The 21,706-nt window shown below is 53.5% G+C and overlaps 1 protein-coding gene across 1 annotated transcript in view; it reads left to right on the top strand.

The window, feature by feature from the left end:
• The window catches only part of EFCAB8 (EF-hand calcium binding domain 8), a 68,593-nt gene that overhangs the window by 15,838 nt on the left and 31,049 nt on the right, over positions 1 to 21,706 (top strand). The window contains exons 4-13 of the mRNA XM_082358806.1: positions 4,712 to 4,830; positions 6,672 to 6,775; positions 9,246 to 9,381; positions 12,082 to 12,187; positions 12,417 to 12,501; positions 13,036 to 13,160; positions 15,139 to 15,212; positions 17,239 to 17,369; positions 21,056 to 21,123; positions 21,448 to 21,596. Coding sequence (XP_082214932.1) covers positions 4,712 to 4,830; positions 6,672 to 6,775; positions 9,246 to 9,381; positions 12,082 to 12,187; positions 12,417 to 12,501; positions 13,036 to 13,160; positions 15,139 to 15,212; positions 17,239 to 17,369; positions 21,056 to 21,123; positions 21,448 to 21,596 — 1,097 coding nt within the window. The remainder of the gene's footprint in view (positions 1 to 4,711; positions 4,831 to 6,671; positions 6,776 to 9,245; positions 9,382 to 12,081; positions 12,188 to 12,416; positions 12,502 to 13,035; positions 13,161 to 15,138; positions 15,213 to 17,238; positions 17,370 to 21,055; positions 21,124 to 21,447; positions 21,597 to 21,706) is intronic.

The following is a 21,706-nucleotide window of genomic DNA, read 5'->3' as shown; positions in this document are numbered from 1 at the left end:
GAAAGGGTAACAAATGGTCAGTTTACAAAGAGCAAAGTGAGGTGGGGGAGGGACAATTTGTGTCTGACCTGAAGCTGAGATTGTCCCTAATCAGAGTTCTTCGGCCAAGAGGTGCCACCACTGTGTCTTAGAGGACCTGACAGCCCCAGCTTTAGCCACAGTTTTTATTGTTTGTCTTTTGTTTTGAACAGGTAATGTAGGCACACAGTTCAAAATTCAAAAGGTGCCATTATCTCTCCCTCTTTTCGAAGCAGACCACCATGCAGTATTTTTACAATGCTGCATTACAAACATTTTCCCCAAAAAGAAACAATTCAAAAGGCACTTTTCTCATGATACCTTTTCTTGGTATACAGAGAAAATGTCTCCCTGGGCCAGACTGTGCTGCTCCGTCCAGCATGCAGTCCCTGCGGGCGTTACTGCTTTCCGTTTCCCGTGACCTTCAGAAGCACAGAGTGCCTGTAGTTGCTTCCCCCTCCTTTTCATATGCACTACTGTCTACACTGCTCTACTCCTTGCTTTTCTTCCCTCCAGCTTTATTGAGGTATAATTGACAAATAAAATTGTAATGTATTTAAAGCGTGCAAAGTGATGATTTGATATCCGTATACATTGTGAAGGATCTCCACAATTGTCTACTCCTTGCTTTTTTAAAAAATAATTTTTATCTAGTTTCCCCTCTTGAATATGTCTTGACCTAATATGTCTTGAAATCTTTTCCTATCAGTGTAAAAGGAGCTTCCTCATTTTAAAATACAAAAGAGAAAACTGGCCGTGGTTTTAAATGGAGGAAAGGAAAATTCACTCTTAGTTGATGGAGGGTAAAGGAAAATAGGACCCTTTTTCTCTTTCAGAAGGCTTTAAAAGAGGTGAATTCTGAGCATGGGCTTGAAACCATTTCTCGGGAACCCTGGCCATTTGTGCTTGCCTCGGAGGGAAGAGGGGAGATACATGGTTCTCTTCCCTGTTCTGCAAGTTCCCTTTTTGGGCTGCAGTGGTTTTGCTGGTCTTGAAAGTGTCCACGTACCCCTGGCCCGCTGCCCAGGGGCGCCTGCCTAGGGGAGGCTGCAGGCTGCTCAGGGGTCGTGGGAGAACCACCGGGCTAGGGGGCCCTGCAGCTTGGCCTGCAGGCAGGGGGAGCTTACCTTCTGCTCAGGTGCTCCTGGGTGGACGTGGGTGGCACACAGGCTGAGTGCCACCCACCCTTTATGCCAACAGACATTTTACCAAGCTCTGCCGGGCCTTATGGGTTATATAGGCCTCTGCTGGATTTTATTCGGTTCTCCCAGAAGCCCTGCAGCAGGGGTCCTGACTGTCCACGGGAGGCACCTGGGGCCTCTGCGCAGACAGACATCAACCACAGGCCCCGACAGAGTGGCCAGTCCTGTGGCACCAAAGCCTGTGCCTTCTCGGGCACCCCCACTGTGTGGAGCCCCTCAGATGCTAAAGCAGATGAAGGAGGCCCCTTCAGTGAGAGCAGGGGTGTGAGTCCAGTGCCCAGCATCGTCCTGTCCTCCATGGTCTGTGTGCTGGGAAGGGCAGGCATGCGCTCCGGACAAGCGTGGGGAACAGGTGCTTATTTCCCCTGGAGGGCAGAGTGGAGGCTAGGAAACAACATTTTTCTTTTCTTTTCATTTCTTTTCTTTTCTTTTTTTCAATTGAAGTATAGTTAATGTACAGTGTTGTGTTAGTTTCAGGTATACAGCAAAGTGATTCAGTTATACATACATATATATTATTTTTCAGATTCTTTCCCATGTAAGTTATTATAAAACAACATTTTTCTTAAGTATTTTTAATATAGCATTTATTTTTTTAAATGCTTATAAGTATATAAAAAACAGAGGTAAATAATCCATTATCCTACCTCTTGGCATTACAAAGAAAGGAAGAGAAAGGGGCGGGGAGCTGGGGGCACTTGACACTGGAAGAGTACACGGGTAGAAAGTTCAGACAACACAGAGAGGTGCGGGTGCAGCGGGAGCCTCTCCCCCTTCCTCCACCCCTGACTCCTGCCCCACTGTGTTCAGAGGAGGTCATCCTTGACCTGCCTGGAAAGGTGAAGTGGGAGTTTCCCAGGAGATGGGGAACAGGGAGGGTCAAGGCAGGGCCTGGCATAGGAGAGGTGTTGCTGGGCTAGAGGGCGAGCGGGGCATCCTGGGGCAAGGCTGGGGGGCCAGGTGTCCCTGGGGGGGCGGTGGGTGCCCTCGGGTCAGGAGGGCCCTGAACTCCGGCAGTGGGGCTGATGGGGAGGTGGCACATCTAGACCTGTCTGAGAAAGGTAAGTGTCATGGTGGCCAGGAGGTCGGGCTGGATGTGGAGCCTGGGGGGTTTGTTGAAAGATCTCATCATGTGATGGCCCCACATGGGGTCCTGGAGATTACAACAGAGAGGAAGAAGTCTTCTGGTTTCAAATCCCCGCTGCACCACTGTGTATCCTTGGGCAAATCCCGCACCTCTTGTGCCTCTGTGTGCTCATCTGTAAGATGGGGAGAATGACAGTGCATCATTCTAGGACCACAGGACTCACCCCTCAGGTGTTCATCTTGGGTGACTGGGTGGAGGTGACGCCGTTAGCAGAGATGGTGAACACAGGAAATGGGAGCAAGTTTCGGGATAAAGATAAGAAATTGGATTTTAAACATGCTGAGTTGAAAGGGCCAGGGGGACACTTGGAAATATTCAGGGACACGGAGAGAAACTCTCTCCTGAGATGTAGAGATGGGTGAATAGATGAGATCGTTCAAGGAGAGTGTCCAGCAGAAAAGAAAGGGACAGGGATGGGAAGAGCTGAGGCACAGGACGAGTGACAGGACAGAGCAGGCGACGGAGCCTGGGGAAGACGCAGCAGCCCGGGGAGGCGAGAGTGGCTGGTGCTTGGCTGCCAGAAGGGAGGAGGCCCCGAGGACCAGGAACGGCATCCTCAGGGGGGGTTCGAGGTCACTGGGGCTCAGAGGAGTGAGCTGGCAGGAGGCAGGGAGCCTCCCAGAAAGTCCCTCCTGCCTGATCCTAGGGCATGTAGGGGCCCCCTCCCCAGGGACATGATATTTTCACTTTTGTGCCTCGAGAGCTGTTAGTGAACCGTTTGGTGTGAGGGGTGAGCGCTTCCTTTTAGCCGTGATGAGCAGGGGACCCGACTGGCTCCCACGGTGTACATTTCCTTTCCAGGACACCCTTGTGTGTATCCTCTTGTTATACTCAACGTTTTTTCAGTAAACTGTTTTTAAGAAGGATATTAAAATAATACAGCAGTGAACAATATATACAAGTTCTTAAACACCAATGAAAGGGACTCTCTCTGTAGTGTTGTCAAGAGGGGTTTGTTCATTAACCCTGCACAAAGGCCCTTTGACTGCCAGCTCTTTCCCGAGGAGACAGCTCTGTGCTCGTGGGCTGTCCCCTGACGTCCATCTGATACACGGAGGGGCTGTTACATGTCACTCAAATGTGTAAGGCTCTTGGCTGTCGGTTCACATCAGCAGGATGGCTCCTTCTTTAAGCAGGGCAGCTTTCGTTCAGGCTTTCATTTGTTCCTCAGTTTAGCAGTAAACGATGATAATTGTCGCTGTAGTGCCGTGCTGGGCGTTGTATGAGGAGCGTGGAATAGGGTGAGAACGTGACCCCAGATTGCTGGGGATGGTCTGGGTGCCACCACTCACCAGCCATGTGACCTTGGGCACACGACCCCACCTCTCTGTGCCACAGTTTCCTCACAGCACCCCCCTCCGCCCCTGCCCCCACCTGCCACCATCAGGCGATCAGTAAGAATAAACGCAGATGGTAGTGGTCTCCAGTCATCGTCATCACGTCCCAGTGCCAACAGAAATGCTCAGGGAACAAACATTTGCTGCGCGCTGAGGACCCAGTCAGAGAGGGGACAGGCTCAGCCCTGCACTCCCCGAGCTCATGGCCAGGCTGGTAAGGAGGAAAGACTTCTCTGTGGAGGAACCAGACGCTGCAAAGGCCTTGAGGTGGCAGGGTGAGAAACGGTGTGGGGACATGGTGACTGGAGCAGAGAATGAAGGGGACTGTGGTGAGAGGTGAGGTCCGAGAGGAGCAGCCTTCAGGTCACGGCGCAAGTTCCAAATGTTTGGAGGGGGTTTTAGAAGTTCTTTTTAAAGACTGTGATTCTTTTTAAAAAAATCTAGACAGGAGTAATTGATCCATTTGCAGACAGATTCCCCTGTAGCCACAAAACCCAGCAGGGGAAGAAATTTTATCCCTGCCCCTCTGCCTCTCCCCTGCCCATCTTTCCCTCCAGCCCAAGTTTGTATTTTCATTGCCTCTAAAAGGTGCGTTTCACCTCTCCCTCTATAGCTTTGAATTTATTTATGTTCCTTTGTTGCCATTGTTTACTTATGTTTTTCTTCTTTCTGTCTTTATTATTTATTTATTTATTTTGGAGTTTTCATCAGTTTTCTTTGTCTCAATGCCTGGTCTGTCTGATTTGCTCAGAAATGGGATCTGATCTTTTTTAGGACCCACCCCCGTCACTGCCATGGGACCAACACGGTGCTTTCATGCGGCAGGTGTGCAGCCAGTATTTTTGGGTGATCGCATGTTGAACAGATGAGATGCAAAAGATGACCCAGCAATGTGATCCTCTGTGTGTTCCCCCTCAGCACCCAGACACCCAAGAACACTGTGGCTGGTGATGGGGCCGAGGGACTTGTGGTGAAGTGGATGGTGTTCTTCCTTCTCTCTTTTGAAGCCCTGGACATGAAGACTTTCGTTAAGGCTGTGAAGAAGATTCTGAGCAATACGTCCAATGAGATGATAGAGGCGCTGTTTTTGAAGGTGGACATGAACTGTAACGGCTCCATCACCTGGGTGAGGAGGGCGCCCCCGCTGCTGCAGGTGGCTGGAGGGTGTGGGCCTTGGCTGGTCAGTGGGGCACGCGGAGGGCCGAAGAGGGGGGTAGACTCTGGGGGGCTTGCTGGGTAGAGGGAACACTTGGAGTCTTTGAGGGGGCCCTCCCGAGACCCCTGTGAGCTGGGCTCACTGCAGCTTGTTTCCCTGCCGGGGTACAGAAGAGTGTGTGACAAACGCTAGTAACCCCTGCCCGAGACAGGCTGAGCACACAGCAGTGAGCGGCAAGGTCCCCCGCCTGCCATGTGGCTCTCCTGCACACTGCACATCAGCCTCCCATTTGGCTAAGGGGATTCCAGCTGGTGCCACAACCATCTCTTAGCCCTTTATGGTCACTCAGTGGCTGTTAAATCAAAAAATGTCAGGGTTTTAGAGCATATTAATAATAATGCTTTTTACCCCTGATTTTAAATGTTCTACAGTGAACATATATAGCATTTAAGAATGCAGAAGAACACAGTAAAGTACAAAAAAACAGTCTGATGTATTGATGTAGCAATGCTGACAACGATAACTAGCATTTACACCAGAAATTGTGCTGAGCAGTTTATATAGTATTATACTTAAACCTCACAGGAATCCTATGGGGTAGGTGCTGGTAATGTGCCTCCATTTGACAGATTGGGAAACTGAGGCAAGAGAGGAATAAATTGGCCCAGGGTTACAGAGCTAGTTAGCAGCCAGGCCAATCTTCAGACCCAGGGGTTTTGCCTCAAGAGCCCATGTGTTAACAGGTCTGTCATACCTCCCCCTCAGCATAGATGTACATTCTGTTTCTTTATTTGTGTTTTTTGCTTTCATTTCTCTAATACTCTATAGTAAACATGTTTCCAGCACTCTGTCATCTACACAATGATCTTTCTTCATAACTCCCTCTTTTTTTTTTTTAATTAATTAATTAATTTATTTATTTTAGGCTGCTTTGGGTCTTTGTTGCTGCACGTGGGCTTTCTCTGGTTGTGGTGAGCGGGGGCTACTCTTCCTTGTGGTGCATGGGCCTCTCATTGCGGTGGCTTCTCTTGTTGCGGAGCACGGGCTCTAGGCACGCGGGCTTCAGTAGTTGTGACATGTGGGCTCAGTAGTTGTGGCTCGCGGGCCCTAGAGCACAGGCTCAGTAGTTGCGGCTTGCGGGCTCTAGAGCGCAGGCTCAGTAGTTGCGGCTCGCAGGCTCTAGAGCGCAGGCTCAGTGGTTGTGGTGCACAGGCTTAGTTGCTCTGCGTCATGTGGGATCTTCCCGGACCAGGGCTCGAACCCGTGTCCCCTGCATTGGCAGGCGGATTCTTTACCACTGTGCCACCAGGGAAGTCCCCTGTCTCTTGTTATAGCTTCATATGGTGGCCAATTTCGACCTTGGCCATATTTTCGTGAGGCTGGTCAGTAGTCTAGATTTGCCCTCGTGGCCTGGCTTTTGGGTCCTCCCCAGCTATTGACTTCTTGATATATGAGCTGGGGCAACTCATCTATACTTATATGGGCTTCAGTCTTATTATCCATAAAGTGGGGTGAATAAAGAGACTCAGATGCAATGGCAAATGTGGAGCGATGTGAGGATTATCTAGGATTACAGAAACGCGTTAAGGAGGGAGGCGCTGCTGTGCTGTCTTCACAAATGCGCGCAGAGAGGCCCTTTGCCAATCCAGATCTAAGAACAGCTCTGGTGCTTGGCTGCCTCCCTCGGCCAGAGCCTCTGGGGGCTCCTGGAGTCCCTTGGAAGGGGCTGGAAGAGACAGGACAGGCACTGGAAGCCGGGGCTCAGCCAGTTTGGCCAACGCCCTCCCTGCTGGCGTTTCTTCCCGAGGCAGCAGGAGTACCTGGACTACGTGATGCGTGAGTTCAAGGGGAAGGAGAAGATGATGAGGAGCCAGTGCCACCTGCGTTTCCACCTTCCCATGAGGATCATACCCCTGTAAGGAGCCTCTCCCTGGACTCCCTGGACTGAAGGGTGTGTCTGGACCAGGCTGGGGCCAGCCCTGCATCACCCCTTTCTAAGTCCCCGTGCCTGTCTGTGGGGCCACTGTGGGCCTGGCACCACGCCTGCAGCTCGGTATTCTTTAGCTCATTTCAGCCTCACAACCCCATAGGTGGGCTTGAGCATCCCCTCGTTGTGTCCCCATTTTGCAGACAAGGAAACTGAGGCTCAGAGAGGCCAAGTGACAGTGGTGGGGTCGCTCTCTTGGGCCCTCCCTATCAGCAGCATAGACGCTGCTCCTGCTTCCTGCTCTGGCTGGGGCTGAGCAGGTCTGTGGTTTCATCCGCAGGGCACAGATGGCTCACATAGCGGGGATAGGGCTTTCCTCTGAGGTGACAGGAGTGAGAGCCATCACAGGAGACTGCTCCTCAAGCCCGCACTAGGCCTCGGGAGCAGCCCCTGCATCACTCCTGGCACAAGTGGCTCCTGTCCCTGCCTTGATCTGTGCCTGACCCTGCGGGCTCTCTCCTCCATGTGGCTCCTCCTCTCTCTGTGCCCTGGCCCTGTCTTCCCCCACCCCTCCAAACTCCCTAAGAACGAGGAACATTCTAGTGGATCCAGCCCATGGGCCCAGGCCTCCTGAGCTGGGCTGCTGCAGACCCCTTGCTCTCCTCCCGGAGTCCGCCTTGGTTGGGGCACCAGATGCCCCGTGCAGGCGGCTGGGGCCCGGGAGCCGGGTCCTGTGGTAACAGATGTGGTGGCCTCCATTTGTGGCCTGGTTAGGAGGGGCTGTGGGTGAGTTTGTCTCCGGGGACCACACCCAGAGCAGGCCACGGAGAAGACCGCAAACTAGAAGGGTGTCTCTGCCCTCAGCCAACCTGAAGTTTAATAGAGAAGATGGTGTGATGAAAACCACAAAAGGGTAACTTTGAAAACAATTTGGTCAAGATTTAATTGAGGAATAGCCAATAAATATGAGTGATGACACACTTTGTAACCATAAATTTCTACGTGAAAACTTTGCTGGGTGTTGTCATACCTTTGCTGGTCTATTTCCTGGGACGTTTGATTCCCCAGGGTGATCCCAAGGGCCTGAAACAAGAAACTTGTCCCTGTTTTCTCCTATTTATTTGCTCAACCTACTAACCTGGAGGGCATGTCCAACTTGGTGGAGAAGATAGCCAAATAATATTTCATCACCATCAGGAAAGGGGAACTTTGAAAACTGGCTCACCTGGACTGAGCCTGGGCCAAGCTCACCCAGCGCACCATCTCCTTGATCCCGTGGAGGTGCTGTCACTGTGGAGATGAGGAAGCTGCGACCTCAGGAGGGGACAGCTTCCTGGGGCACTCTTCACTTTAGAGCTCTCACCTCTTGGGTCTGTTCCCTACAGTCTCTTGGCCCTGACAGAGGAGGCAGAATTGGAAGGGACGGCTAGAGGGGTGACTGAGAAAATTGGTCAGGCTCTGAGCAGAGCCGTGGGCTGAGGGCAAGAGAGGGGAGAGCCGTGTCCAGATAACGAGTCCCCGTCTCTTGTGCAGAGTCTGTAACACAGTAGAATTTCCCAGTGACGTGGGTTATCCTTAAGTCACGGCTCAGCTCACGTCCATGGCAACGAGTGGAAAGGGCTCCGGCTGGAGTCGGAGTCGAGGTGCCTGGGTTCTAGTCCCAGCTCTGCTGGGAACCGGGACATAACTCCAGGCAGACGGTTAGCCCCTGGCTCTCTGTAAGGTGAGGCAACATCACCTGCCCTTCTGGGGCCCAGAGGTGTGGGCACATCAAGTGGTAGAGAGTGTGCTGTGCCGTGTCTGGCCCTTTAATAGCCAGTTGGCTTAGCCAGCTTGGGGACAGGAAAGAAGCCACTGGAAGGTGGCATTGAAATTTGCTGGGAAGGCCGTTCAGTGGCTTCCTGCGAGGCCAGGCATGCCCCAGGAGCTATTAGCTATGCTCAGGGCATGATTTTGGAGATGAAGAGTTGGGTTCACAAGGCCCTGATTTCTCACCATCCCTTTATCTACTTTTATCTCGTTCTTGGGCCCTATTCCCCCCCCTCCCCCCCCCCGCCATCTCTAAGCACTAGAGTAGTTGCTGGAAACACTGTTATTTTGCAGTTTTCCTGACAAGCCCCACTCCACTCGCCTCCTGTGGACTGTTTTTCCTGTGAAAGAACATCTTTTCCCTGTCTCATCTGGCCCATCCCATCATGAGGAAGCTGACTGGCTATTTCATGGGGTAAACTTACTGCTCTGGAAGCCCCGTGTCAGCCCAGCATCCCATGTGGGTCTCCCTTCCTTCTGGCCACGTTTGTTAGTGGTGACAGTCCCCTTTGGAGGAGGGGCAGAGCCCACGTCTCACAGAAACTCACCCGAGTTTCTCGTGGTGCCTGTGAGGGAAGCTTTGTCCTTCCTCCTCTGTGCTCTTTGTTCTGGTTTGGTTTGGGCTCCTCTCTCTTATCACCTTCCGCAGGAATCATGGGTGTGAGATTGTGAAAGTGGAGTTCTTAGTCCAGCGGTTCAAGAAGATCGGGCATTTCCTGACTGTCACCAAGGACGGGATCCTGCAATTCTGGTCGGAGTCCTTCTCGCTGACCAGCTCCTTTACGGTGAGTGGGGCCCACGTGGGTGGTTGGAAAGCCTCTGCCTTCATGCCCTGGACCCGAGTGGGCTCCTTCTCTGGACCCGTGGGCTAGACAGCCACACTTGCTCCTGGGATCAGGTCCTGGCTTCCCCATGGGACCATGAGCCTCGCATTTCTCTTCTGAAAGCAGGATTCCACCTGGATGTCCATTGCACTTAGATGTCCAACAGACACCCTAAACCCACTTTGTTCAAACTGAATGTCACTGTAGCCCTCCCTGCCCACCAGGCTTCCTTCTCCTGTGCCTCCAGGTCAGTGAATGGCATCATCATCCACCAGGGTTCTCGTGCTGGAGATCAACCTCCTTTCCTTTCCCTGTCACACCCATTCCACCCCCAAGTCCTGCTGGTTCAAATCCTCTACTTGGACCAGGGAGGAAGTCACAGTGACTGTGAACGTGGGCTCCGGAGCCCAACTGCCAGACGTAGAGCCCTGACTGTACCACCCCCCAGCTGTGTGACCTTGGAAGTTACTATATTGCTCTCTGTGCATCAGTTTCCTCATCTGTCAAGTGGGGTTAATAATAGTATCCCCTACAGACAGGGTTGTTGGGAGGATTTAATGACATAATCCATGCCTGGTGCTTGGAGCAGGGCAAGGCATGTGGCAAGCACCTGATAAACATAACTGACATCGTCGTCGTCATGGTCGTTTGTGCCGTCAGCTCCTGGCCAAGCGCAGTAAATGAGAAAATGCTCAGGAAAACCCCGGTGTACTTGCTGTTGCCAGGCCAGGCCAGAGTCCTCCAGCAGATGAGGGCCCAGCTCTGCAGAGAAGGCTGAGTGAGCATGCTATGTGCCTGCAGAGTGTTTCCTAAGTGCATCAGGGGTCATCCTTTGGGGCAGGAGGATTCTGTATCATCCTCCTGACCCCAGTTGCCAAGGGAGAGAACCAAGGTGTGTGGAGTTCCAGTGACTCTCTTGGGTGCACTTGGTAGCCTAGGACCAAGGGGGATTCTCACCTGTACTCCTGAGGCTGGGGTTTCTGGCACATTCCACCCTCTTTTTCTCTGTGTGCTTATCAGGGGGGCACATTATAGCCTGAGCTCCTGCTTGTGTCTACTACATGGTCACCTCAGTGCTCCTGAGGGCCAAAGCCTGGGAGGGCCGAAGAGGACAGAGGGAGGCTCCCCCAGAAGGCCCACAGACCTGGGCATCCTTCCCTGAGGGGCTGCTTTGGCAAGTAGATACTGGCAAGAGTGAGCCGCCAAGCACCATCCTCGAACACTCACTGCATGGCCACGGTTGTGCAGCTGGAAGGCCCTGGAGTCTGGGCTTCACTTACCAGCTGTGCAACCTCGGGCAGGTCTCTGAGGCTCCCCAGGGCTCTCAGTTTCTGATGTGAACACGGGTCTAGGGGGGTGATGGGCATTACCATCACCTCCATTGTGTGTGGGTTAGACCCCAGTCCTGGGCCAGAGAGGGGCCTTGGGGGCCCTGGTGCATTGTTTGAGCCGTTAGCTCAGGCCCTTGCTCTTGGTGATCTGAGTTCTGATGGGACAGTTCGGAGCCCGCGTGGCGCTACTCAGGGAGTAAAATACAAGTTCCGCCGCTGGCCACCCCTCACTCATGGCCCGTCCTCTCCAACCCAGACCTGTTGGGCTGGCCTCCTCTTCCCTGGGCGTGGCAGCTCATTTCTGCTGACTTGCCTTTGTTCGTGGTCTCCCCTGCCTGGAGTGCCGGCTCAAATTCTGTCTGTGTAAGGGTTGTGTGAGGCTGACACGGGGGCAGGAGGCACCCATGCCAGCCCAGCTCCTCCCAGTGCCGGCAGCACATGGATGCTTTAGCTGTTACGGCTCCATTCGTTCCTCACAACCTGGCAGGACGGTTTCTCGTTGATAAGCCGCTTTGACCAGGCAACACCGGCAGATGGTAAACAAGATTCGGACAAAACAAACAAAACGAATACCAGTATTATACGTCAATTACATCTCAATAAAAATCAGAGAAAAAAGATTCAGGCAGAGAGGAGCAGGTCGTGGAAAAGTCGGTCTTCCTCTCCCAGACCCTAATTCCTCTCACTGGAGGCAACTGCTGTGACCACTTTGGGGGTACTTTTCCATGGACAGCCTGTACATACACCGACCCCCTTCTCTTTAAATACACAAATGGTAGCACATTATAATGCTGCTGGTCACCTTGCTTTTTCACTAATAACAGATCTTGGCAACTATTCTGCATTGTATGTACACAGCTCCCTCGTTCTTAATGTCCGGGCAGTGATCGGTGGTGTGGGTTTGTAAGGTGTCATTTCCAGGCACAGACTCTGGCCTGTTGCTGTTGTAGCTGGGCAGCAGTGCCCGTTCCTGCTTACACTTCTCTGTGAGTACCTGCAAACACATCCATAGATGCCTCTTGGAATGGATCCTGGGATCACAAACTATGCACATTTAAAACTTTGATGAGCTTGTCAAACTCCCTAAAGGGTTGTGAGGATGAGTGTTCTTTAAGCCCATTTTACAGATATGGAAACTGAGACTCAGGGCAGGGAGTTTATCCAAGACCCCACCATTGGTAGTTGGTGGTAAGGCTGGGCTCCACACCAGGTGTGTGCCTGGCTCCAGGGCCTTGGGTGGCAGGAGAGGGTTTGTGGGGAGGCTGTGTTCCTGGCGTGCTCTCCTGGTCAGCCTCCCCAGCCCAGGTCTCCTCTGCTCTCCCTCTGGCAGCTTTACCGGATCCATCCACTCCACAACCAGCAGATGTGGGTCATTGACATGGTGTGTCTGCACAACATGAACCTGGCTGCGATTGCGTCGACCGACCAGAAGATAGGTGAGTCCCCGAGGCTCCCCAGGCCAGCGCCTGGCCACTGGAAGCCATGCAAGCCATGCATTTGCACTTGGAGAGGCCTGTCACCCAGCCAACTGTGAGCATGAATTAGAGTCCCCTGAGAGTATTGCTGGGTGGTGGGTAGTGAGGCTTCTCACTGTCACCAGAGACTCCTGAGGCCTGGGATGTGGGTTTGGGTTCATGTGTGCCTCCCCTTCTGTCTCTTCCCCAGAGTTCTTTGATATCAGTAACCGTAAATGTGTCCGGGCCTTCACCTTCATTGATCTGGACAGCTGCGTCCTGACCTTGGACTACTGGTGAGTCTCCTGGGAGACCGGTGCAGGGGCTTGGCAGCAGTGGGGCTGGGACCCCCAGAAAGCCTCTCTGGAAGCAGCACTGGAAAGATCCCCACCCTCTGTGCCTGTGTCCTCTTCCCCTCAAGCTGCTTCTCTCTTGGGTCCCCTTTCATGGTCACTCAGACCTCAGAGTCGTTGTCGGCCCCTCTTTCTTTCACCAAGTCAGCCATCAAACCCGGCCTGTCCCGCTGTGTCTCTGGGAACATCATGGTCCATCAGTAGGGTGACTTGACAAAGAGCAGCTGAAGGACCAGGGATTCATTTATTCTGGTTAAAAAAAAGTGTTGATTTCTCTTGGACCTGGTTCACCAACGGTCTGGATCTGGGCGGCTGGGCCCACGTTTGTCAGCTGTTGAGGTCAAGGCTGGAAAGTTGTGTGGGATCTGCCCTCGCTTCCAAGGTGGAGGAGGGCCTCAGAGGCCGGGGAGGGGCGGAGGGTTGCACCGGACACACCCAGCCGGCTCCGTGGCCTCTTCTGTCTCCCTCTTTTCCCAGGTCTGACTATCACAGGGCTGTGTTCTGCTATGGGGACACCAAAGGCAATGTCATCGTCTTCACCTCCAACGATGTGACCAATGGACTGTTCAACCCCCGAATCCTCCCCAGGACCTCCAAATGGGGTAGCGGAGACGTGGGGAGTGGGGAGAGATGGTTCTGCCCTCAGAGCTCTTCCCCCTCCCTGCTTCCCTGCTCGAGAGCACCTGGGAAGGCGGTGCACCCACATGCTCAGCTCAGAGCCGCCTGTGACAGATGGAGTGATGGCGTGACAGCGGGACACAGGGCAGGGCTGGGGAGCTGGGCAATCCCTCTGAAGGTGGGAAGTTGTGCACGTGAGGGCTGGTGCGGAGGTGGGGGGGCTTCAGGACCCTCCTCATCCCAGGAAGAAAGAACCTGTGGCAGCTGTGTGACCCCCTCTGGGCCTTGGGGAGGTGGCGCTGGCTTCCTCCATGGCGTGAGGAGGGTTCTGCTCTCCTTGGCTGGGAGCTGCCTGTGGGTGGGTGGTGGGGTGGGGCGGAGAGGCTGCCAGAGGTGGGCTTTGCAGCGCCTGGAGGAAGGCCCGACTCCGCATGAGCAGCATGAATCAGCACAGGGACACTTGCTGAGCCCTTGGGTGCTGAGTGCTTTGGGCAGTCACCTCCTGTAGTTCCCGCCTGCTGCGTGGAGGGGCTGCTGTCGTCACAGCCTGTTAAGGGAGGAGGAGCAGGGGGTTTAGGGGGGGAAGCGTTTACACTGGCCCCACAATGACTAAGCGTGGCTGAGATCTGAGGCAGGCAGTCTGCGCCAGAGCCTGCACTTGAACCACTTGCTAGGCAGTATCCCAAACCTACTAAGTGCTGGAGGATGCTGTCTGGGGCTGCTCTGCCTAGGGGCACGAGACCCCGAGTCCTCGGGGCCTGGGGCGGTCGGGGACATATCTGAACTGGACCCTGCCCGGGATCGAGCCTTCGACCCGCAGTGTCAGGCCCCCAGGCCGCTCTGCATCCATCTGGAGGGGGCCCCAGCCCCCAGGGACACTGACTCCTCTCCATCCAGGACTCCAGAACGGCCACTTGGGCTTCTAGCCAGGGTTTCTGAGCAGGGGCTCCAGGGGCCCCCAGGGCTCAGTGACACCTCCTGCCCAGCTTGTTGGGGCAGCATCCGCCACTGGCCGGACAGAAGATGGATCCTGCCCCGGATGCAGCAGGGGGCTGGCACCCTGCTGTGTCCTGTCTCGCCAGCCTCTGCCCCTGGTGCCCGACCTGCCCTGACCCAACCCACCGTGATCGCTCTGTGCCACCCTGGGAATTGGCACAGGAGGTGGTGGTCTTTGAGCCGAGTGGTGGACAGGAAATCAGAGGGGAGGCAGATGAGGCTGGAGTGTTGGATGGGAGTCCTTCCATGCCGCATGCAGACTGAAGGCTGGGGACAAACAGGAAGGGGGGCCCAGCAGCGTGTTGACTTGGGAGGGACTGGACAGACCAGCTCTGTGTGACTTAGATCCAGTTGCTTAACCTCTCTGTGCCTCAGTTCCCTTATTCAAATGGGGCTGAGCACAGTCAGTTCATGGATTTCTTAGAAGGTGGAAGGAGAGAAAAGTGGGAGGGCAAGGCTGTGCTTACTGCGCTTGCTCCAGCCAGACACGCTTGCTTTACGACGCATGCATGCAACTTCTCCTTCTTGGAACTTGTATTTGCCAGACAAGGGGGGCATGTATTCAGTAGTTTGAAGCATGATGGCAAACTCCCAAATGATTATTTTCAGAATGAATAAGAGCCCAGGATCTCAGTTCATTCTCCGCTCCAGCAGAGTCAGAGCTCCCTAATGGAGACTCAACCAGCTGGGGAGAGTGAGGAGCCCCGAAATCTGGTTCCAGCTCTGCTAGGAGCTGGCAGGGGGACTCTGGGCAGCAGTGTTTATTGGCCCCGGTCTGTTTTCAGGGTGCCGAGTTCACCCCACTGAACTTACCAGGACACAGGGAGGCTTGAGTGAGCGTTTGGCTGGGAAAGCCTTTTGGGATGCATGGGAGTTGCAAACCAACCCAAGGGGTCTTGTGAGGTCTTGCTTGTTCTACAAACGAGGAGAGCTGGTGACATGGGCCTTGATTTTCTCCCCTATCAGATCACTGGACCAATGTTTCCACACGGAAGCTCTTAAATGAGAAGTCCCCTATGTATAGAAATTACCGGCTGAGGGTAAGTGGGATTTTCCCTTGGCTGTAACCATGGTAATTAGCTGTACACAGGTAAAAATAACAAAAATGCAGCAGGTGGATCTGCCCTTCGGTCTCTGGCCTTGGGGCTTGGTCTCTGGGGATGGGGTGGAGGCAGCTGCTGGATCCCGTCCGCTCTTTCTGCGGAATCCAAACCATCCCAGGTGTGACTAGTCTCTCTCGCCGCCTTCATTGCTCAGGCACCAGCCCTCCTGGGTGGCTGCAGCGGCTTCTCGCCGTTTCCCCACGTCCTTTCTCTGTGCAGTGCTTTCTCCATTCGGCAGCCTCAGGAATCCTGAGCTAGAAATACAGTCATGTCACTCCTCTGCTCAAAATCCCCCAGTAGCTCTCTTGTCTTGCACAAAATCTCAAGTGCTCCCCACGACCGTCAGGACTCGAGGGGACCTGGCCCATGGCTTGTTCCCAGTCTTTCTACCTTTCTCCTCCTTACTCTGACACACAGACGCCAGCATCCTGGCTGTTCTCTGAACATGAAGCCCTTTCCCACCTCAGGGCCTTGACACACGCCATTCCTTCAGGCTGCCATGCTCTCCCCCCACATACTGTACGCCCCCCTCTACTTCCCTTGGGTCCCTAACCAGCCAGCCTAGAACAGCCCTGCTCCATCAGCCTCTGCCTTCATCCCTTTACCTGCAGCGCTTATAGGAGTCTGACACCCATTACAGCGTGTGTTTTTTTCCCACATCTCCAAGTGATTCTCTGACACGAGCTGGGTGTCCTACAATTCAACTCAATTCTGACACTGTCTACCCCGAGATAGCGTCAGATCCTGCAGTTTAAGGGTCCCACAAGACTGCCCTCCCCTTCAGATGCCAATCCCAAGTTCAGGTTGTTACCTGTGCTTCTGACCCACTGGCATTAATCAGAGGTTTCCACGACCCCCTCCTTGGGTTCGGTTAATTTGCTAGAACAGCTCAGAACTCAGAGAAACGTTTTACTTTACTAGATCACTGGTTTATTAGAAAAGAATATAACTTAGGAACAGCCAAATAGAAGAGATGAGGATGGCAAGGTATGTGGAAGAGGCACGGAGCTTCCGTGCCCTGTCCGGGTCTCCACTCTCCCTGCACCTCCGCGTGTTCTCCAGCCCAGAAGCTCTCAGAACCCCATCCTTTTGGGTTTTTATGGAGGCTTCATTACACAGGCATGATTGATTATGTCATTGGCCATTGGTGATCAAATCATCCTCCAGCCTTCACCATGACAGACACTTGGTGAAACAGCTCATGCAAAACCCAGCTCACCTCGCCTCCATTCTTGTCTTGGAGAGGAAAATCTCCGGATTGGGAGGCCAAGCACTGGGCCAGAACACAGAGCCTGTCCAGCCAGGCCATGCCCTTGACCTGTGGGTCCCAGCCTTTATTTTTTTTTTCGCCGCACCACGCGGCTTGCGGGATCTTAGTTCCCTGACCAGGGATCGAAACCGGGCCCTGGCAGTGGGAACGCGGAGTCTTAACCACTGGACCGCCAGGGAAGTCCCAGTCTCAGGGAAGTCCCGATCTCGCCCAAGTTGCACCAGATAACATCCTCGCTCACTGCAGACCACTTCCCGACAAACACGAAGGGCAGCGGTGGGGCCGGGAAGCGCAGGCTCACCCATGGTGGGCGCCCCGTGGATGATAGGGACTGTGGACTAGGAAGACTTGGATCCGTCCTTCCTCCCACCTTGGCATGGGGCCACAGACAATGATATTAGTATGGGCCAGACCTTGCCTGTCCTCTCACTTACAAATGAGAGTTCACCTGACAGCAGATTTCAGTGCTTTTAACCTGTTCCACTGATAAATGATGGCCACACCCCCCTGATCACATGACCTGGGCTAGGACTGTGGGGCTGGAGCACTTTGTCAGAGCTGTGATAACTAGACGGGCGCTAGACTTGGGGATCTCCTGGCCCCTCCAGTCCCCAACCCCTGCCACGTTCTGGCGGCTGGGCCTGGATGACTGTCCTTGGGTTGGGTCTCCCACCACCACCGCTCTCTTCCTAGGCTCTCCACCCCAACTGGTGTCAACAGGTCAAGTTCATCCCCCAGCTGAACCTGGTGGCTTCCTGTTCAGCCATCGACAAGTCCTCTCTGGTACTGACCATATTGCCGTCCAAAGTCCCAGAGAGCCCCAAGTAAGGAGCACCTGTCTCCAGGCAGAGGTGGTGGGGCTGGGAGGGGGTGGGTGGTGACAGTGACTCCGGGACTCTGGCTTCACTTCAGCCACAGGTGGCCGTCCCTCCTGAGAGGGGACCTGCCTCCGGGACAGTGGCATCTCCTGTGGGCAGTAATACAGTGTCCTGTGGATCATGCTGGGTCCAAGGAAGCACTGTGTTTCCTATGGGCCAACAGTGAGGTGTAGTGGTTAGAATATGGGCTCTGGAGTCTGTTTTTTTTTAAAAATTGAGGTGGTCAGTTTAGAAAATTGACATATAACATTATATTAAGTTTATATTAAGATGTATAACATAACGATTTGATATTTGTATATATTGTGAAATGATCACAAGTCTAGTTAACATCTGTCACCACACACAGTTGTGCATTTTTTTTCCCTGTGATGAGAACTTTTATGGAATCTGGTTTTAATCATTCTGGCATTGCCACCAGCAGCAAAAATATGAGGCCTCTGTTATCCACCAATTTATACACAAAACTCAGCACAGAAGCTGGCACATAGTGTAAGGAGACAGTCAGAAAAATGTTCTCTGAATGAAGGAATGAATGTGAGGTGCTTCACCTCTGTGAGCCTCAGTTTTCTTGTCTGTAAAAGGGGGTGATAATAGCCCTTCACTAACCTCAAGGCTTACATGAGTGAGTGTTGTACATACATGGCATGTGTTCAGTAGTTGGCCACATTAATTCTTTGGAGATGGTTCTAATCTATTTCCTTCATTCTAGATTCCTCTACCCCAGGGGGCATCTTTTCCTCTTCTGTCTTTTTTATTTTTTAAGATCAGCTGTTGGGAATTCCCTGGTGGTCCAGTGGTTAGGACTTTGCACTTTCACTGCTGGGCTCGCGGGTTCAATCCCTGGTCAGGGAACTAAGATCACGCATGATGAGCGGTGCGGCCAAAAAAAAAAAAAAAACTCAACTGTTAGTCACACAGGTATATGTACATATGTAAAAAATTCAAGCACTGTAATAAAGCCGGAATCCTGTGGACTTTCCTCCCCGTTCCCTTATCCAATCCCCAAGTCCTGGAACTAACTGCAGGTTGCAGGAGGGGAGTGTATGCCTGTGGCAGTGGGGAATCTTCTGTCTTGGTTTTTGTGCTTTGAGTGGGGTGGTGTGGTGGGATTTTTCTTGGAGCTGGTTTGCTGAGGTCCATCTCTCTGCTTTGGTGGGAGTATTACCTCATGTCTGTGATATGTCTTTCATTCAGCTTCTTGTTTTATTGGGTCTCAAGGGCAGGAGGCTATGACGGGCTCCTTGGTCGAACCCTGCCACCTTCCCACTCCAGCCACACGGGGCCCCCTTGTGGCTCACACATGTTCCTGCCCCCAAGCCTTTGCATTGCTCCTCTCTGCCTGTTTGTTGTTTGTTTATTTTTGTTTTTTAAACATTTTTATTATGAAAGATTTTTAAACACACACAGAAGTAGAGAAATAGTATAATGCTTTAATATCACTAGTACTAGTCCAAGTTAATCTTTACCCAAGTGTCTCAAAATATCTTTTTATGATTATTTGAAATCAGATATAGACAAGGTTCTAGGATGGTTCTGAGCTGAGGAATGGTGTGGTCTGGTGTGTGGGAGCATCCTTCTGGCCGCTCTATTGCAAGTGGAATGTACGTCTGTGGGCAGGAGGGGAGATGGGGACACCAGTGAGGATGCCATTGTAATAATCCAGACTACATGTGGTGGTGGTCTGGAGTCTGCCTGGAGTGGAGATGGATGGATTTGAGATATATTTTAGGGGTGGGTTGCAGAATATAGTTATACACACGAGCACACATCCCCTTCCTTCTTGTCTGACTGCAGTACACACACTGGCCAGCAGGTGGCACCATTGACTGCTGGCTGGTCTCTTGTTCCGGTGATGCCCTCTTGGGGCGTAGCCTCCGCAGGTGGGGCCTGGCACTGCCAACCCAAATTCTGCCTCTGGAGTGGCCTTGTAGACTTCTTCCCTGCGTCCCCTCTGACCTTCCAGTCCCTTCTCTGCACAGCAGCCATCTGTGCAGAGACCTGGTCTCCTCCAACCAGCCGTCCTGTCAAAGCCACCTGCTTATTTCCCTGCAGGACTTGCCGTGATGTGTACATGTCCGTCTCCCTGTGCCTCTGTTCCTTTCCTTGCTCAGGCTGTTTTCCTCCAGAAGAAAAGCTCCAGTGAAGGCAGGGGTATCCTGTCTGTGCCTCTGGTCATCCTGGAAGGGCAAAAGAGCCAGGAAATCTTTGTTGAATGAATGGGTGAATCAGCCTGAAATGATTTCTAGTAATGTTTTGTGACTGTTCTTCCAGAATATTTCTCTGCACACATAAATAAGCATGGAGGGAGACTTATCTGGTTTGACAGTACAGGTATTTGATATGCTTTTCTTGAAGTTTTTTAATTTTCTTTTTTCTTTTGGCCGCACCGCGCGTCATGCGGGATCTTAGTTCCCTGACTAGGGTTTTTTGGTGACGTTTTGACTTTTAGAGGAATCCTTCTGGCTGTGGAGTGGGGAGCATAGGGGAGTGGGAGCAAGGCGGGAGGTTAAGAGGCCCTCCTGGGAGGCTGATGCAGAAATGAAGGGACCCTGGGCTGTGGTGGGACGTGAACAAAGAGGATTTGGGGCCCAGATGAATAATGGGAGCGCAGGAGAGGGAGCCTCTAGGGTGATAACCAGGCTTAGTTCCCTGGGGAGTAGCAGAGGTGCAGTTCAGGGGCAAGTTCAGTGGAGAGCATGCTGAGTTGGAGGCCTTGGAGTTGAGTTTTGAAGGGAGAGCTTGAGTGGAAAGAGCTGACGGGGCAGGATGTGTGGATATGAGGGAATAGCACATGCAAGGCACAGAGCTCCCAGGGCTCTGGGGCCTGTGAGGGCTGTTGGGCCTGACCTTTCCCCTGACCTTCCCAGAAGCCCTGCCTGGGTCCCCTGGCCCTCCTGAGCACCCCGACCGCCTCCTGGCCCCGCATCCCCTGGGACTCCAGCCCTGCCACACCGCTTCCTGTCCTGGAGCTCTGGTTCCTGAGCCTGCTGCCTCTCCCTGCCACGCCCACCCTGGGTCTGAACACTGACCCCCCACCTTGCCAGCCATGGGACCTTGGGAAAGCTCCTTAATTTCCTTCTGTGTCCTCCTCACGGCACAGGGCTGATGACAGTCTTCAGGGTTGTGTCAGGGGTCCAGGTGACTCACAAGACAGCACCCAGCACAGGGACCAGCACATAGTAGGGACACTTTGTTCTCTTCCCCTAGCCTTTGGGGGACCCCCTTCCACCTTTTGGTCTGTGTCATGGGTGGGAGGACACCTGTCCCGGTATAGTGAAGGTGCAGATCGAGTTAAGTTTGCCCTTGGAGTGAGGCGAGCACGGTACAGCTGTAGAAATCGCTCCTGCTTTGGGGCTGCTTTCACCTTCATGTACAGGCGAGAGGTGGGTGTCTCCTCAGGCACTGCTGGTTTCGGGCCGGCGGGGGGGAGCTGCCGCTCTGCTGGCGGTGCTGGCCCTGCCTTGGCTGCAGGGTGAGCCCAGGGCAGGATTCTGGGGGCTGCTCCTCTCCTTGGGTGGAGACCTGGTGACTTCTCCCTCCTGGCGGCCCTGCCTCTAGCTCCTCCACACCCCAGCCTCAGAGGCTCTCTGGAGGTCTTCGGTCACAGCCTTCCCCCTGTGCTGTTGTAGGCTTTCAGTGCTGAATTTAAGAAAAGGGATTCTTTGCTTTGATTACTGCCCAGAAAAGAATGTCCTGGGTAAGTAACGTTTGTATCACTTGAGGCTGCTGGTCTGGCAGAACTAGGGTGAGGGCTGCTGGGGAGGTGGGGCCCATCAGAGCGGAGGAGGAGGCCCTGCAGCGTCTGCCCCGGCCACTCTGGTCCCCGCTCCTGGGCACCTGGGGTGGAGTGGTGACACGGGCTTGCTTGGCATGGTGGCGGAGGGGGCGGGGCGGGAAGGGCAGAGGGATGGATCATAGCGACGCCCCCCATCTGCCGAGCCTGGCTGGAGTCCGAGGCCTGGCCCCAGGACAAGGTCCCAGCGCAGGCCCCCAGTGGCTGATACCCGGTTTTCAACTCCAGTGACTGGTGGCCATGACCCCCTCATCCGCCTGTGGAACCCCTTCTTCTCGAAAAAGCCTGTGTGGCTGATGAAGGGGCATCAGACCTCGGTGACACACATTCTCGTGAACAGCAAGCACGGTGTCCTCCTCAGCATCTCCAAGGACAAGGTGTGCTCAGGGAGCTCGGCCCTGACGCCCGCCACTAGCTGCTGTTCCCCAGCAGAGATGCTGGCCCAGGGATAACGATCTAGCTCAGGCAGCCAGGGAGGTGGCTGGCA

This window comes from Balaenoptera borealis (assembly GCF_965194805.1).
Source record: "Balaenoptera borealis genome assembly, chromosome: 16".
Lineage (NCBI taxonomy): Eukaryota > Metazoa > Chordata > Mammalia > Artiodactyla > Balaenopteridae > Balaenoptera > Balaenoptera borealis.
This window is presented reverse-complemented; position numbering and strand designations above follow the sequence as displayed.